General features: G+C 35.6%; 1 protein-coding gene across 8 annotated transcripts in view; it reads left to right on the top strand.

Moving 5' to 3' along the window:
* The window catches only part of BRIP1 (BRCA1 interacting helicase 1), a 187980-nt gene that overhangs the window by 155291 nt on the left and 13915 nt on the right, over positions 1–18774 (top strand). For all 8 annotated transcript variants that reach the window (XM_003814472.6, XM_014342182.4, XM_055101590.2 and 5 more), the window contains one exon: positions 18278–18360. In XM_003814472.6, the coding sequence (XP_003814520.4) occupies positions 18278–18360 (83 nt within the window). The remainder of the gene's footprint in view (positions 1–18277; positions 18361–18774) is intronic.

Here is an 18774-nt window from a genome sequence, read left to right as displayed (position 1 = left end):
CCCAGGTTCAAGCGATTCTCCTACCTCAACCTCCTGAGTAGCTGGGATTACAGGCACATGCCACCACGCCTGGCTAATTTTTGTATTTTTAATAGAGACAGGTTTTGCTATGTTGGCCAGGCTGGTCTTGAACTCCTGGCCTCAAGTGATCCTCCTGCTTCAGGCTCCCAAAGTGTTAAGATTACAGGTGTGAGCCACCACACCCAGCCACTCCCCATCATTTTAGAATGGTATTCTGCATGTGTTTTTCTTCAAACTGAGTGATTCAGGTCTATGGTTAAGCTACAGAGATCCTGCTCCCCTTTTTTCCCTAGAAATCCCATTTTACTTGGAATCAAGTTGCACTGAAGGTTATTGAAGCATCACATCTGCTTACTTTGTGTCTGCCTGCTGACTGACTTTTTTTTTGAATTTTAATATTCAGCTAATAGTTTCTAGGGGAGCTTGAATATATTTTTGAAATTGTTGACTTTTAGTCATTATACTCAATTTGCGGAAAATAAGTATTCTTAGCTCAGTTGATTTTTTTCTTCCTTTTAGTATAAGCAATGCCTTGAATTTCAAGAAACCATGTGAAACAAGTCATATTTGTATGTGGTTTTCTCGTTTACAAACCTTCTCCACATATATTATCTCATTTGATTCTTCTACCAATCACTTCCAGTAGCAATGCATGTTGCTACTTGATGTTTTATTTGATTTGCTTTGTTTTTGTTTGTTTGTTTGTTTGTTTGGGGTTTTTTGGGTTTGTTTTTTTTTTTTTTTTTGAGATGGAGTCTCGCTCTGTCGCCCAGTGCAGTGGTGCAGTCTTGGCTCACTGCATCTTCCTCCACCCAAGTTCAAGCGATTCTCCTGCCTCAACCTCTTGAGTAGCTGAGATTACAGGCACGCACTACCATGCCCAGCTAATTTTTATATTTTTAGTAGAGACGGGGTTTCACCATGATGGCCAGGCTGGTCTCAAACTCCTGACCTCAGATGATCCACCTGCCTCAGCCTGAATTGTTTTTAAACTGGTTGTGAGAAATTATTTTTCTAAGGCCACATGGCTACTAAATGGCCCTTTACATCTTGGTCCCATCCACTTCTAAAACTGTAATACCTGCTTTTTCATCCTTATCCTCTACCTCTAGCCACCGAATTTTTCACTATTAAACATAAGTATGTCAGTATTAAACTATCAAATATGCTATATTCTTTCATTATGCTTTGCCTTGGCTTATAAGTTATCATACAATTCATTTGGCAAATTTAGCAATCAAAACCTCATTGAAAGTCATGTCCTTTATGAGGACCTTTAAAACTTCTCCAACTAGAGTTATTTATACCTTAGTAAACCTATAGCATTTTGGTTGCTATCTGTATTATAGCACATATCTCATTGTATTGTAATAGCCTATCTGTTTTCTTCCTTGAACATGTGTTACGTTTTTACATTCTCAGCAACCAAGTCTCAAATGCTTGTTGAATTAGTGAAAAATGTGAGGTTCAGTGCTTTTTCCTGCCATACAACATTGCCCAGAGAGCTTTTAGAGCTTCAAAACATGCTTTCCTGGAATATCATAAAAATCATGTATTTATAGTATTGATATATAATACTGTACTTTTAGAATTTTATTAATTTTTTTAAGTGGAGAGCCCAGCTATCATTTTACTGATTTTCAGGGAATAATGTCAATAATTAATAATTTGTTACAAAGGAACTTACCCTTTAAAACCAATCAATAAGTAAAATTTTTTAAATTAAAAAAATAAAGACCAAGCAAATGTTTTATGTTATTTAATAAAACTCATAATGTATATTGATTGACAGAAAAGGTGCTTATACTCTGAGGCACTCTTCTTGTAAGGGATACAGAAGATCTAAAGTAAGCAGAAACCAATGGATTCCTTTTAATGTTAATTTTTTTAAGCACACTTGGGACTGTTAGAGTATTTGAAGTAATATAAGTCTATGAAATACAAGAACAGCCTTTGGAAACATACCAGATGGTTTTGCAACCAGGTTACAACTGCACTATGAGTTTTCTAACTAGTCTTTGTTGCTTTACTGAAAGTATAATCTTTGTCTCAAGCCGGCATAATTCATTTAAGCAAGGCAGTTTTAAAACAATGGTAAAAAGAAAAGGTGAAATCTTTTTTCTTTGAATTGTTTCATTAACAGAAATACCTTTCTACCATACCATAGAATGCTTTAAACATAAATCAAACTGGAACCAAAATACAGTGGCCCACTGACTTTCCATTGACTTTCAATACTCTTCTGTAGTATTGACAATATTAATCTTCTTCCTATCCTTCCCAGTGTTATGGTCTGTTGCCTTGGAGCCTATAGGTTACTTTAAAATAATATCAAAAAATAATGCCCTATAAAATTTAGATTTTTTTTGTCTTTGTAGAAAAATTGAACATTTATGTTACTCTTCACCCCCTCAAAATCCTATGATAATAAAGAAATGAAAATATCAAACCTACAATATTACAAAGAGAGAGAGAAGACAGTGACAGACAAGCGATATCAACACATTTTGAACACTGGAAAACAGCTGAATGACTGAATGACTTAGCAGGCAAGAGAAAGCTGAAATTTAAATCTACATTGATGATAGTCAACAAGAACTTTCAGATTTATGCATGAAAAAGCCTAGGATTTGGAGCAATCTAAAATGTCAATGAAAGTAAGGTTTAAAAACAGGTGGCTTGGTTGCAAATTAGTATAAGAAACAATTAGCCTCCTCCCTCACCCAGGTTTACTTCTGGAAAGGTTGAACAACAGAGTCTCTGTATTCTTCAACACCAGGCACAGCTGAGGACGTATTAAAGATGGAGGTTAATATTATATACGGGGATTTTACATACTGAATGTGAGAACTCCACCCCCCTTTTCTTTTCAGCTCTGAGTAGGCTGACAATCAGTCTTACATCTCCCAAGCGTGTAGAATTCCTTTTTAGGGAAACTGACCACCCCATGAGAAAATATCTACAAATTGGCTCAGTTCCTACCAAATTACCCTATAGCAAACTTCCCAGCCTATAAGCTCTACCCATACATTCAGAGCTGCCAATCAGTGTTTTAGTGCCTTACTCTTAAGTAAGTGCAGAGTCTTCACCAGATTGTCAAAGAAAGTCTCTAACATGAAAAACAGACCAAAACAACAACAAAACAAGTCCAACAAAGCAAACAAAAACACAGCAGAAGAACTCTGAGAAAATAGAAACAACACAACAGACTAGAACAAGGATTGGCCAGTGTTTTCTATAAAGGGCCAGACAGTACAGTAGTCTCTCCTTATCCACAGAAGATAGATTCCACAACCTCCACTAAATGCCTGAAACCATGGATAGTACCAAACTCTACGTATACTATGTTTTTTCTATCTGATAACCAAGATGGCTACTAAGTGACTAATGGGCAAAAAGAGTATACAGCATGGACATGGTGGACAAAGGGATGATTAACATCCTGAGTGGGACAGCATGAGATTTTTATCATGCAACTCAGAAGGGCATGCATTTTTAAATGTATGAATTATTTCTGGAATTTTCCATTTAATATTTTTGGACTACATTTGACCATGAGTAACTTTGACCATAGGCAAGATTGTGGCTGTGGGGGACTATTGTGTATATTTTAGGCTTTGCAGGCTACATACAGTCTCTGTCACATATTTTTTGTTTTTTCCTTAATCCTCTTAAAAATGATCACTTGAGGTCAGCAGTTTGAGACCAGCCTGGCCAACATGGTGAAACCCCATCTCTACTAAAAATACAAAAATTAGCCAGGTATGGTGGCGCACGCCTGTAATCCCAGCTACTCAGGAGGCTGAGGCAGGAGAATCACTTGAACCTGGGAGGCGGAGGTTGCAGTGAGCCGAGATTGCACCACTGCACTTCAGCCTGGGCGACAGAATGAGACTCCTTCTCAAAAAAAAAAAAAAAAAAATGTGAAGACCATTCCTACACATTGGAGGCTGTACAAAAACAAGACACGGGCTATTTTTGTAGGCACTATAGGCTATAGTTTGCCAACCCCCAGATAGGAGAAATCTTCAAAAAAAAAATCTTAATATCCATAGAGATGTACCATATTGCCTCCATGAAACAAGAACAAAAGAATAAGAAAAAGTGCTTAGAAATTAACATGATACCAACAATTTTTAAATGCATAATAGGGCTTGGAAGATAAAATGGAAATTTTCCAGATCAAAAGGAGAAAGCGGGAAAGAAGAACTAGAAAATTAGAGGATCAGTATGCAATAACCAACTTCTGATACATAGAAGGCTCAGATCATGAGAACAGAAAAAATAAAGGAAAGAAACATCTCAAAGAAATAACTCAAGAAAATTTCTCAGAATTGAGTAACACGATTTCCTGGTTGAAGGGGCTCACTCAGGCACAGGTAAAGGAGGAAAAGCTACAAAGCACTTCACTGTGCCCTTTCCAAGTACCAGGGGATAAAGAAAAAGTCTTAAAGTCTTCCAAAGACAAAAAGACAGGTCTCTATCTTACAAAAGATAGAGAATCAGAATCACAACAGACTTCTGAAAAGCAACACTGAAACCAAAAAAATAGAAGAAATTGTCTTCAAATATTTTAGGGAAATTTTTGATTTGTAACTTAAGTTCTACATGAGCCAAACTATCAATAAACTATAAGACAAAATAAAGCCTTCAACATACAAGGACCTAAAACATTTGCTTCAAATGGACACTTTCTCAAGATTTTACTGGAAGATGTGCTCCATCAAAATAAAAAAAAAATTTAAAAAGGAATATCAAGGATGCAGGGAACTAGGGTTCCAATCCAGAATAGAGGCAAAGATAATTCCTAAAACAACCAGGAAGGAAAACTCTGGAATGATAACAGTGCAGCAAGTAGTCTAAATTGAGTTCAGAGGATAGAAGGTTTGACCATACTTGGAAGAATTTTTACAGCTATGGCATGGTTTGGGGATTAATTAATGACAGAAAACATTAAAAATTAATCCACAAAAAGAAGAGGCAGTTATTAACTCCAGGGAAGGCAAAAAGTCTTGTACAATAAAGGAAATCTAATTATAGTGCACTATGTGACTCAGTTGTTAATATTCCCAGGAAGGGATGGTGAAGTATCAGTGGTATAAGAGAAATAAACATCTTCCACAGGAGAGAATCAGTACGTAAGTTCTAAAGTTCAAAAACCAAGAAGTAGTAGTAGGATCAATGTTCCTTAGAAATATGGAGATAAATAACCAGAAGATCTACCTAAAATATTGAAAGTAATTGTTTCTGAGGAATGGGAATTGTAAACAGGAGGTGGGTAGGGAAAGGACAGTTATGTTTTTCATTGAAAACATAAAACTATGTGTTCGTGTTTCTTTGATAAAAGTTAAAATTTACAAAGCTAAAATTAACTTTAAAAAATAGTTTGGGCGTTTCAGTCCTAGAAAAGATGAAGTAAGCATATTTAGTAGTCTAAAAAACCTAGACAGAATATGTGGAGTAGCTGTTTGAGAACTCTGAAAAGTCAACACTAGCAGGTAGATTAAGAAAGGAGACCAGAATTCAAAATACCAATGATCTAGCTCAAGTAACTGTATAATACCAGATAAAGTAGAATTCCAAACAAACAAAATTAGGGATAAAAGAGAACATTACATAATGATAAAAGGGTGAATTCACCAAGAAGACATAAGAATCATAAATGTGTATGCACCCCAAAACAGGGTTTCAAAATACATGAAGCAAAAACTGACAGATCTGAAGAGAAAAATAGACAAATACACAATTATACTTGGAAACTTCAAAATTCCTCTCAATAACAGAACTAGTAGACAAACTAATAAAGATATAGATGACTTGAGCAACATTATTAGCCAACTCAAGTCCAGTATGTTCTCTGACTGTAATGGAATTAAACTAGTAATCTAGTTTAAACTAGACATCAATAACAGAAAAATGTCCAAATACTTGGAAATTAAGCAGCATATTTCTAAATAATCCATAGGCAAAACAGCAAGTTTCAAGTAAAATTAGAAAATATTTTGAACTGATCAAAAATGAAAATACAGCATATCAAAATGTAAGGACTGCAGCTAAAGCAGTGCTCAGATGGATATTTATGTCATTAAATGCTTATTTTAGGAAAAAACATCCTCAAATCATTGATCTTAGTTTCTACCTTATGAAGCTAGAAAAAGAAGAGCTAAATAAATGTGAGGCAAACAGGAAAAAAAGGAGTAATAAAAACAAGTATAAATTGATGAATTGTAACAAAAATAATAAAATCAGTGAAATGAAAATTAAGCTGTTTGAACTAAGAGTTGAGCTACCATTCAACTCAGCAATCCCATTACTGGTTATATGCCCAAAGGAAAATAAATCATTCTGCCAAAAAGACACATGCAGCTGTGTGTTCATCACAGCACAATTCACAAAAGCAAAGGCATAGAAGCAACTCAAATACCTATCAACGGTGGACTAGATAAAGAAAATGTGGTACATATACACCGTGGAATACTGCACAGCCATTAAAAAAGAATGAAATCATGTCCTTGCCGCAACATGGATGCAACTGGAGGCCATTATCCTAAGCAAACTAACACAGAAACAGAAAACCAAATACTATATGTTCCCACTTATAAATGGGAGATAAACAGTGGGTACACATGGACTTAAAGATGGGAACATAGACACTAGGGAATGAATGTAAGTGGAGGCAGAGAAGGAGGGAAGCAAGGGTTGAAAAACTACCTATTGTGTTCTATGCTTGCTTTCTGGGTAACAGGTTCAATTGTACTCCAAACTCAACATCATGCAATATACCTTTGTAACAAACCTGCACATGTACTCCTGGAATCTAAAATAAAATAAAAATTGAAAAAGAGAAAAAAATAGACTCTTTGAAAAGATCAATAAAATTGATAAACTTCTAGCAAAATTAAAAAAGAGAAGCCACAATTACTAATATCAGGAATAAAAGAGGTATTAATAGTATAACTACAGACTCCACAGGCATTAAAAGAATAATATGAGAATACTACAAAAAACTCTATACATATACATTTGATAACTTAGATGAAGTAGATTAATTCCACAAAACCCACAAAATACCAAAATTCACCCAAGATGAAATAGATAACATGCATAGCTATCTAGCAAAGAAATAGAATTCATAGTTAAAAGCCTTCTAAAAAATTCTCCACCCAGATGTGTTCATTAACAAATATTACCAAACATTTAAAGAAGAAATAACATAAATTTTACAACATCTCTTCTAAAAAATAGAAGATGTAATCCTTCTCAATTTATTTTATGAGGCCAAGATGAAACAGATAACATGCATAACTATCTAGCAAAGAAATAGAATTAATAGTTAAAAGCCTTCTAAAAAATTCACCCAGCTGTGTTCACTAGCAAATATTACCAAACATTTAAAGAAGAAATAACACAAATTTTACATAATCTCTTCTAAAAAACAGAAGATGCAATCCTTCCCAATTTATTTTATGAGACCAGAATTAACCAGCAACCAAACCAGATGAAGACTACAAAAACAAAAGGAAAAGGGGGGAAAAAAGAAAACTATAAGAGCCTAAAAATAAAACTGCACACCTACAACCATCTGATCTTTGACAAAATTAGCAAAAATAAACAATGGGGAAAGGACTCCTTGTTCAATAAATGGTGCTGGAGTAACTGGCTTGCTGTATGCAAAAGAATGAAACTGCACCCCCTACCTTTTACCATATACAAAAATCAACTCAAGATGGATTAAAATTAACTCAAGATGGATTAAAGATTTAAGTGTAAGACCTCAAACTATAAAAATCCTAGAAGAAAACCTAGGAAATACTGTTCTAAACATCAGATTTGGCAAAGAATTTGTGACTAAGTCCTCAAAAGCAATTGCAACAAAACAAAAATTGACAAGTGGGACCTAACTGGCTAGCCGTAAGCAGAAGATTGAAACTGGACCCCCTTCCTTACACTATATACAACAACCACCTCAGGGTGAATTAAAGACTTAAATGTAAAACCTTAAACTAAAAACCCTTGAAGAAAACCTAGGAAATATCATTCTGGACATAGGCTCTAGGAAAGATTTCATCATGAAGACACCAAAAGCAATTGCAACAAAAACAAAATCGATGAATGGGACTTAATTAAACTTAAGAGCTTCTGCACAGCAAAAGAAACTATCAGCAGAGTAAAGACAAACCACAGAATGCGAGAAAATGTTTGCAAACTATGCATCTTACAAACGTCTAATATCCAGAATCCATAAGGAACTTAAATTGACAAGCAAAAAACAACCCCATTAAAAAGTGGCCAAAGGACATGAACAGAAATTTCTCAAAAGGAGACATGCATGTGGCCAAGAAGCATATGAAAAAATGTTCAACACACTATCATTAGAGAAATGCAAATCAAAACCACAATGTGGCTGGGCGTGGTGGCTCACGCCTATAATCTCAGCACTGGGAGGTCAAGGCGGGCAGGTCACTTGAGGTCAGGAGTTGAAGACCACTCTGCCCAACATGGCAAAACCCCATCTCTACTAAAAATACAAAAATTAGGTGGGTGTTGTGGCGCACACCTGTAATTCCAGCTACTTGGGAGGCTAAGGCAGGAGAATCGTTTGAACCTGGGAGGTGGAGTTTGCAGTGAGTTGGGATTGTGCCACTGCACTTCAGCCTGGGCAATAGAGTGAGACTCTGTCTCAAAACAAACAAACAAACAAACAAAAACAAAAAAACACACACATACACAATGAGATAACATCTCACACTAGTCAGAATGGCTGTCGTTAAAAAGTCAAAAAAAAAAAAAAAAGAACAGATGCTCGCAAGGTTACAGAGAAAAAGGACCACATATGTACTGCTGGTGGGAATGTAAATTAGTTCAGCCACTGTGGAAAGCAGTTTGTTGATTTCTGAAAGAAGTTAAAGCAGAAGTACTACTGTTCAACCCAACAATTCTATTATTGGGTGTATACCCAAAGGAATGTGAGTCATTCTCCCATAAAGACATATGTATCTGTATGTTTATCACAGCACTATTCACAGTAGCAAAGACATGGAATCAACCTAAATGCCTATTGATAGTAGACTGGATTAAGAAAATGTGGTACATATACACAATGGAATACTATGTAACCATAAAAAAGAGTAAGATCATGTCCTTTGCAGCAACATGGATGGAGCTGGAGGCCATTATTCTAAATGAACTAACGCAGGAACAGAAAACCAAATACCACATGTTCTCACTTATACACGAGAGCTAAACATTGAGTATATGTGGACAGAGAAGGGAACAACAGACACCAGGGCCTACTTGAGGGTGGATAGCTTAAAATTAAGCTGTTTGAACTAAGAGTTGAGCTACCATTCAAGGAAAACTACCTGTTGGATACTATGCTGCTTTTTACCTGGGTGACAACATAATCGGTCCTAATTTGTCACAACAAATCCCCATGACATGCAATCTGCCTCTATAACAAACCTGCACATGTATTCCTGAAACTAAAATAAAAGTTAAAACAACAACAACAACAACAACTATAGATCAATATCCCTCTGAAACATAGATGAAGATGTCCTCAACAGAGTGCCAGCAAATTGGGTAAGGTCCTCAAAAATGGCAGAACAAAGACCTCTGAAATTTCTAAAAGCAATGAGAAAATAGGCAAAAATAAGTTAGAAGCAACTTTATCAAAACTCTGGGTATTAACCAAAAGTTACAGCATTCTAGGAAGAATTTACTCCTTAAAAATAGCTGAATTGCAGTAAGAACAGTAAGCTTTGCGGTATTTTAACTTGCTCTGTTCTCGCCTCTCTCCAAGTTCACAATAGCCTTAAAAACCAATAGCCTGAAATCGTGAGGAAAGCCAACAACCTGACAGTCATTGGAGGGAGCAAAACAGGTCTGGAGTACATTTCCAGAGAATTATGTGACCTACCTGGGAGTTTCCTGGAAGACCCCACTCACAAGGCTATCTTTATTTGACCTGACTCAGAGCTCACCCAGCCAGCTGTTTAACTTCACAGTTGCCTGAGACAATGAATGACATTTGGGGCAAGTGAGAGGCTAGCCAAAAAATGTAAAGAGAAAAGCTGAGGAATGCGATGTCCATAGAGAGCTTTTAAAGTTCTGACATATTCCTGGGATTTTAGTGGGAATATGTGTAGGAGAGTGCATGTGACCAGTGATGTGGACATGCTGAGAAAAGACCTGAAAAGGCCCTAAGCTATCACCTTGGTGCTCTGCTGAAGCAGGAAGTGAAAACAAGATCAGAGTTATTACCTACAGTGCTGAGGATTGAAATTATGCCCCAATATATGCAGAGACTCTTGGCAAAGAATGGGAGACATGATGGTTCTAGACATTTAAGGAAATCTCTGTCTAATTATTAGCTGACTACTAAGTTAACCGAGCAGTCTTCAATGACCACACATGACAGAATACAGACTTTACAAGATTATTTTAGAAAAATTACAAGAACAAAAAACCTTGAAGAGGGAGAATAATCCGATTTCTTTATTTGCCACATTATATTATTTAAAATGTACTGTTTTCAACAAAAATCATGACACATAACAAAGAAAGTATAACTAAGAGAAAAAAATAATAGAAACTCTCCCTGAGGAAACCCAGACGTTTGTCTTAGTAGACAAAGCTATGCCTTAGGAGAGAAAGCTAGTTCAAATACATTCAATAACTAAGCAAACTGTGTCAAAAACTATGAGAATGATGTCTCACCTCACTAAATAGGGAATATCAATAAAGAGATAAAATTTGCTTAACAAAAACCTAATTGAAATTCTGGAGTTGGAAAGTATAATAGCTAAAATGAAATATTCATTACAGGGGCCCAACAGCAGATTTAAGAATGCAGAAGAAAGAATTGATTTACTTAAACATCAATTGAGATTATTTACTCTAAAGAACAGAAAGAAAAAGAATGAAGAACAACTAGCATAATCTCAGAGACCTGTAAAACCTCATCAAGCGTACCAACATATGCATATTTGGAGTCCCAGAAGGAGAGGAGAGAAAAAAGAATAGAAAGAATATTTAAAGAAATTATGGCTGAAAACGTTCCGAATTTGATGAAAAACGTTAATTTATACATCCAAGAAGATAAGCGAACTCTAAGTAGGATGAACTCAGGGAGATTCCTATCTAGATGGTTGAAATCAAACAGCCAGAAGACAGAATCTAGAAAGCGGCAAGAGAGAAATAACTCATCATATACAAAACATCCTCCAGACCAGGAAGCAGTTAATTGACATGTTCAAAGTGCTGAAAGAAAATGACTGTCAACCAAGAATACTATATCTAACAAAACTGTCCTTCAGAAATAAGGTAAAAATTAAGACATTCCCAAATAAACAAAAACCAAGAGAATTACTCTGTAGCAAACTTGTCCTATGAGAAATACTAAAAGGAGTCTTTCAGGCTGAAATGAAAGGATATTAGGAAGTAAGTCAGATGCACGCGATGAAATAAAGAATACCCACAAAGTTAACGACATACGTAAATGTAAAAGTTAATATAAAGGTGCTTCTTGCTTATAATTCTTTTACTCTTGATTTTTTAAAAGAGCAACTGCATAAAACAATAATTGTAAATCTGTGGTGATTGTCTTGTGGGTTGCCAAGACCACCTTCAGGTTCAGCAATTCACTTGGAACAGTTAGATAGCCTCAGGATATAACTGTATACATGGCTAGGATTTATTACAGTGAAATGACACCAAGCACAGTCAGCAAGGAGAACAAAACATGTGCATGGGACAAAGTCTAGGGAGCCAGTCTTAAGCTTCCAAGTGTCCTCTCCCAGTGCAGTTACACAGGACACACTTCCCCGAGCAATGAGTTGTGGCAACATGTGTGAAATATTTCCAATCAGAGGAGCTAATTAGCACCCAGGGATTTTACTGGGGCTGGTCATATAGGCAGCCTCTGCCTAGCAGTTTCCAGAAGACTAGACTCTCAAAAGGAGAATGAGTATTCAGCATTAATATATTGTTTACTCAAACAGTTCAGGCACGGTGAGACACTCTTATCAGTCAATCACAGGTACCCTCCTGAATCTAAGTTTTCATTCATCAGCCCAGGACCACCTTTAAACAGACCTTTCTAGGGGTAAACAATCCAACCTACAATGTTAATTCTTTTGCACCAGCATACAATGTTTAAAGATATAATTTATATGACAATAACAACCCAAAGGTGACAGATGAGGGAACAGAAGGACCATTTTTTTGTACTATTGAAATTAAGTTGGCAATTTTCCTGACTAGTTTATTACTGGTTGATATGTTTATTATACTCTTCAACCACTAATAAAAATAAGAAAATATAGTAATGTAAATGACAAGAGAATTAAAATTATATACTGGAAAGTGTCTATTGGAGAAAATGGAAAGTAATGGAAAGACAGAAGAACAAAATACGTAAGGCATATAGAAAGCAAATAGCAAAATGAGTATTTTACAAAATAGCTGAGTAAATCCTACCTTATCAGTAATTACATTAAATGTAAATGGATTAAATACTCCAATCTAAAGGCAAAGTTTGGCTGAATGGATTGAAAACAATGTGATATATGCTGTCTGCAAGAGAAACACTAGTTTAAAAAACACAAATAGGTTGAAAATAAAATGATGGGAAAAGACATACCATGCAAATAGTAAACAAAAGAGAGCTGGTTTAGTTATACTAATATCAGATAAAATAGACCCTTAAGACAAAAAAAAGTTAATAGAAACAATTAACATTTTATAATGATAAAAGTGCCATTCTGCCTGCAATCCCAGCACTTTGGGAGGCTGAGGTGGGCAGATCGCTTGAGCTTAGAAGTTCAAGACTAGCCTAGGTAACATGATGAAACCCTGTCTCTACTAAAAGTACAAAAAAATTAGCCAGGTGTAGTGGCGTGTACCTATAATCCCAGCTATTCAGGAGACTGATGTGGGAGAATCACCTGAGCCCAGGAAGTTGAGGCTGCAGTAAGCCATGACCTCACTACTTCACTCCAGCCTGGGCAACTGGAGTAAGACCTTGTCTCAAAAAAACAAACAAACAAAAAAAAAACAAAAAAAAAAACCATTCTCTCAAGAATGTATAACAAGTCTAAATATGCAATTATAAACATACGAAGTTAACAAAAAGGCCCCAAAACACATCTAGCAAAAAGCATCAGAAATCAATAATTTAGTAATACTTGGAGACTACCATACCCTACTCAACAATGGGTAGAACAACTAGAAGGAAAATCAACAGAAAATAAAAGCCTTGAACAAAACTACAAACCAACAACTACAAACAAACCTAACAGACATCTGTAGCACACTTCACCCAACAACAGGAAAATATGCATTCTGCTCAAGTGAACGTGGCATGTTCTTCAGGATAGGCCATCCGTTCATCCATAAAATATAAGGTTCCATAAATGTTAAGAGGTTGAAATCATTACAAGTATTATTTCTGACTACAATGAAATAAACCAGAAATCAATAATGGTTCTGGAAAACTCACAAATACATGGAAATTCAATGATATACTTTTAAACAACCAGTGGGTCAAAGAAGAAATCAGAAGAAAAATTGAAAAATACATTGTGATAAATGAAAATGGAAACAATGTCCCAAAATTTGGGGGACACAGTGAAAGTACTGCTCCCAGGGAAACTTAAAAAAGCTGTAAACATCTAGGCCAGGCGCGGTGGCTCATGTGTGTAATCCTAGCACTTTGGGAGGCCAACACGGGCAGATTACCTGAGGTCAGGAGTTCGAGACCAGCCTGGCCAACATGGTGAAACCCCGTCTCTACTAAAAATACAAAAATTAGCCAGGTGTGGTAGCACATGCCTGTAATCCCAGCTACTTGGGAGGCTGAGGCAGGAGAACTGCTTGAGCCCAGGGGGCGGAGGTTTCAGTGAGCTGAGATCATGCCACTGCACTCCATCCTGGCTGACAGAGCGAGACTCTGTCTAAAAAAAAAAAATACTGTAAACATCTGTATTTTAAAAGAATAAACATCTGGAATCAATAATCTAACCTTCCTCCTTAAGGAATTAGGAAAAAAAAAGAGCAAACTAAACCCAAAGCGAGGCAATTAAAGGAAATACTAGAGATTTAAAAGGAAATAAATGAAATAGAGAATTCAAAGAACAGTAGAGAATAACCAAGGTAACAAAAGTTGATTTGTTGAAAAGATCAACAAAATTGACAGACCTGTACCAAGACTGACCAAAGAAAATACAGAGAAGTTCTAATTCACTAAAATTAGAAATGAAAGAGGGGATGTTACTACCTTACAGAAATACAAAGGATTATAAGAGAATACCTTCAAAAATTGTGTGATGACAAATAACTTAGATTAAATGGACAAATTCATAGATAGACACAAAATACTGAGAATATATCAAGAAGAAATAGAATATCTCTTTTTTTTTTTTTTTTTGAGACAGAGTCTCACACTGTTTCCTGGGCTGGAGTGCAATGGCATGATCTTGGCTCACTGCAACCTCTGCCTCCCAGGTTCAAGCAATTCTCCTGTCTCAGCCTCCTGAGTAGCTAGGATTACAGGTGCCTGCCACCATGCCCGGCTGCATTTTTAGAAGAGACGGGGTTTCACTATGTTGGCCAGGCTGATCTTGAACTCCTGACCTCGTGATCCACCTCCCAAACTGCTGGGATTACAGGTGTGAGCCACTGCGACCAGCTGAAATAGAATATCTGAATAGATGTATAACAAGTAAAGATAGAATTTGTCATCAAAACACTTCCCCCCCTTTTTTTTTTTTTTTTTTTGAGACAGAGTCTCTATCTGTTGCCCAGGCTGGAGTACAGCGGCGCAATCTCAGCTTACTGCAAGCTCCACCTCCCAGGTTCACGCCATTCTCCTGCCTCAGCCTCCCGAGTAGCTGGGGACTACAGGTGCCCGCCACCACACCCGGCTAATTTTTTGTATATTTAGTAGAGACAGGGTTTCACCGTGTTAGCCAGGATGGTATCGATCTCCTGATCTCGTGATCTGCCCACCTTGGCCTCCCAAAGTGCTGGGATTACAGGCGTGAGCCACCGCGCCTGGCCTTTTTTTTTTTTTTTGTGAGACGAAGTCTCACTCTGTCACTCAGGCTGGAATGCAGTGGCGTGATCTCAGCTCACTGCAACCTCTACCTCCCAGGTTCAAGTGATTCTTCTGCCTCAGCCTCATGATCAAATGGCTTCACTGGTGAATTCTACCAAAAATTTACAGAAGAATTTGCATTAATCTTTCATTAACTCTAGCAAAAAATGGAAGAGAAATATTTACCAACTCATTCTATGTGGCCAGTATTACCTGATACTAAAACAAGTAAAATACATTACGAGAAAAGAAGATTGTACAGCAATATTTCATATGTCTATAGAAATAAAAGCCATTGACAGAATCAGCAACATACTAAAAGGATTATACACCATGACCAAGTAAGATTTATCCCAGCAATCCAAGATTGGTTCAACATGCTTTATAAAATCAATTAATGTAATACACCATATTAAAAGAAGACCAAAACCACACGATCTTCTCAAGATGCAAAAAAAAAAAAAAAAAGCATAAAACAGTATTCAACACATTTTCATGATGAAAATACTCAACAAAGTGGGAATATAAGGTTACTTACTTAGCTTTAATGAGGTCATCTATTAAAAGCTCACAGCTAACGTCACACTTAATCTTAAAAGACTGAAATGTTTTTCCTAAGTTCAAGATCACGACAGTGATTTTCACTCTTACCACTTCTATTCAATATTGTATTGGAGGTTCTAACCAGGGCAGTGAGACAAGAAGAAGAAAGAAAGGTATACAGATTGGAAAGGAGGAAGCAGAACTATTTTTATTTGCAAATGATATATTACATTCTAAGAAAATTCTAAGAAATCCATTTTTAAAATAACAGAACTGATAGGTTCAGCAAGGTTTCAGGTTACAAGACCAATATTAAAAAATCAATGACATTTTTATTCACTAGCAGCCAAAAATCTAAAAATGAACTTAAAAAATGCCTTTTAAAATAACATCAGAAAGAAGAAAATACTTAGAAATATACTTAACTAAGGAGATGAAAGATCTGTATACTGAAAACTGCAAGACATTATTGAAAGAAAATTCTAAATAAATGGAAAGAATCCCACGTTCATGGATTAGAAGACTTATCGTTAGGATATCAACACTCCCCTATATTGATATAGAGGTTAAATACAATACTAATCAAAATCCCAGCTGACTTTCTGGCAGGAATTGAGAAGCTGATTCTAAAATTATTATGGAAAAGCAAGGAACCCAGAATAGTCAAAACAATCTTGAAAAAGAAGAACATACTAGGAGAACAAACAGTTTTCTATTTCAAACTTACTACAAAGCTACAATAATCAAGACTATGTTGTACTGGCATAAAGACAGATGTATAGATCAATGGGTAGAATTGAGGGTCCATAAACAAATTCATACATCTACAGTGAACTGGTTTTTGACAAGAGTGCCAAGACAACTCAAAGAAAGAATAGTCTTTTCAACAGATGGTGTTGGGACAACTGGATATCTGTGCAAATAATGAAATTAGACTCCTACCTCACACCATATACAAAAGTTAAAGTGGATCAAAGACAGAAAAAGGCAAAAACAGAGGTATAAATTTTCTTGACCTTGTATTAGGCAATAGTTTCTTAGATCTGCTATCAGAAGCACAAGCAACCAAAGAAAAAGCAGATAAATTGGACTTTGTTACAGTTCAAATTTTTATTCTTCAAAGGACAGTATCAATAAATGGAAAAGACAACTCACATATGGAGAAAATATTTATAAATCATGTGTAGCAGGATCTAGTATCCAGAATATATAAAGAACTCTTACAACTTAATAATAAAAAGACAAAATGGGCCATTAAAAATGGACCAATAATTTGAACAGACTTCTCCAAAAAAGGATACACAAATGGCCAGTAAGCACGTAAAAAATGATGTTCAACATCATTGGTTGTTAGGGAAATGCAAATCAAAGCCATAATGAAATATTATTTCACACTTTCTAGGGTAGATATATTTTTAGAAGGGTATACAATAACAAATGATGGTGAGGATGTGGAGATTTTGGAACCCTTGTACGTAGGTGGTGGGAATGTAAAATGTGCAGCTGCTTTGGAAAACAGTATGGCAGTGTTTGAAAAAGTTACACATAGAATTACTATATGACTCCCCAATTCCACTTCTAGGTGTATGCCCAAGAGAATAAAAAACATGTATTCATATAAAAACTTGTATCCAAATGTTTATAGCAGCATTATTCATAGTAGCCAAAAAGTGGAAACATTAACTTATAAATGAAGTACGGAGAAATGATACAATATGAGTGAATCTTGAAAACATCATGTTCAGTGAAATATGCCAGATACAAAATGCTACATATTATCTGATTCCCGTTAAATGAAATGTCCAGAATTGGCAACTCTCTAAGGACAGAAAGATTAGTGGTTGCCAGAGGTAATGGGGAATAATTGGGATAATTTGGAGTAACAATTAGTGGGCACAGGGTTTCTTTTTGGGGTGGTGAAAATGTTCTGGGATAGATAAGTGGTATAGGTTATACAGCCTTGTAAATATACCAAAAAACATTGCATTGTACACTTTAAAATTGTTTAATAATTATTAAAAAGTATGTTTTTATTTTTAATGTGTTTTTTTTAAACTAGCAAATTGAATCCAACAACCTATAAAAAGAATAATACACCATGACTAGGAATGCAAGGATGATTCAGTGTTTGAAAATGAACCAGTGTAATCTACCATATTAACAGTCAAAAGAAGAAAAACTACATGTTATGTCAATTGAATTTTAGAATATTTTTGACAAAATTAAATGTTTATTCATGATTTAAAACTCTCATCAAACTAGTAAAAAGGACCTTTACATAAAACCTACAATTATTTATAATACTTAAGGTAAAAAAAAGAAAACAGTCTATGTGGCTAAGAAAGATCTTAGAATATATTTTCTATAATTTTCTTGAGTGCAAAATAAAATACAACATTTTGGATGCAAGTTATCTGTATTTGGAAAAAGTAGGGAATTTTTAATACATCTAGTTTGTACATTGTGTTGGATAGCTTCTGTAACTTTTCTGATAATAGCAAATTGTTTAAAGGAATCTATAAAATTGATTTTTTTCCAATTTTCTGTCTGTCCCACTGGAAAACTGGATTTATTTCCGATGTTATAATTATTTGACTTTTTCCCTATTTTTTCTAGATGTATTAGACACAGAAATGATTGGGGAGCTCTTATTCTAGTGGATGATCGCTTTAGGAATAACCCAAGTCGCTATATATCTGGTAAGATCTCAGCTGGGCTTAGAGTAAAAACTAGTAACAATCTTCATATTTTTATTGTGGTGAAAAACACATAACATGACCTCTACTATCTTATTAAGTGCACAGTACAATATTGTTAACTATAAGCACAGTATTTCACAGCAGATATCTAGAACTTTTAAATCTTACATAACTGAAACTTAACACCAACTGAACAGCAATGCCCCATTTCCCTCTCCCCCCCGTCCACTGACAACCACCGCTATACTTTCTGCTTCTATTAGTTTGACTGTTTTGGATGCCTCATATAAATTGAATTATGCAGTATTTTTCCTTCTGTAACTGGCTTATTTCAGTTAGCATAATGTCCTCAAGGTTCATCTATGTTGCAGGATTTCCTTCTTTTCAATGACTGCTTAATATTTTATTTTATGT

The sequence above is a fragment of the Pan paniscus genome, chromosome 19 (assembly GCF_029289425.2).
Source record: "Pan paniscus chromosome 19, NHGRI_mPanPan1-v2.0_pri, whole genome shotgun sequence".
NCBI classification, from domain to species: domain Eukaryota; kingdom Metazoa; phylum Chordata; class Mammalia; order Primates; family Hominidae; genus Pan; species Pan paniscus.
The sequence above is the reverse complement of the archived record's forward strand: the minus strand, read 5'-3'. Positions and strand labels throughout refer to the sequence as shown.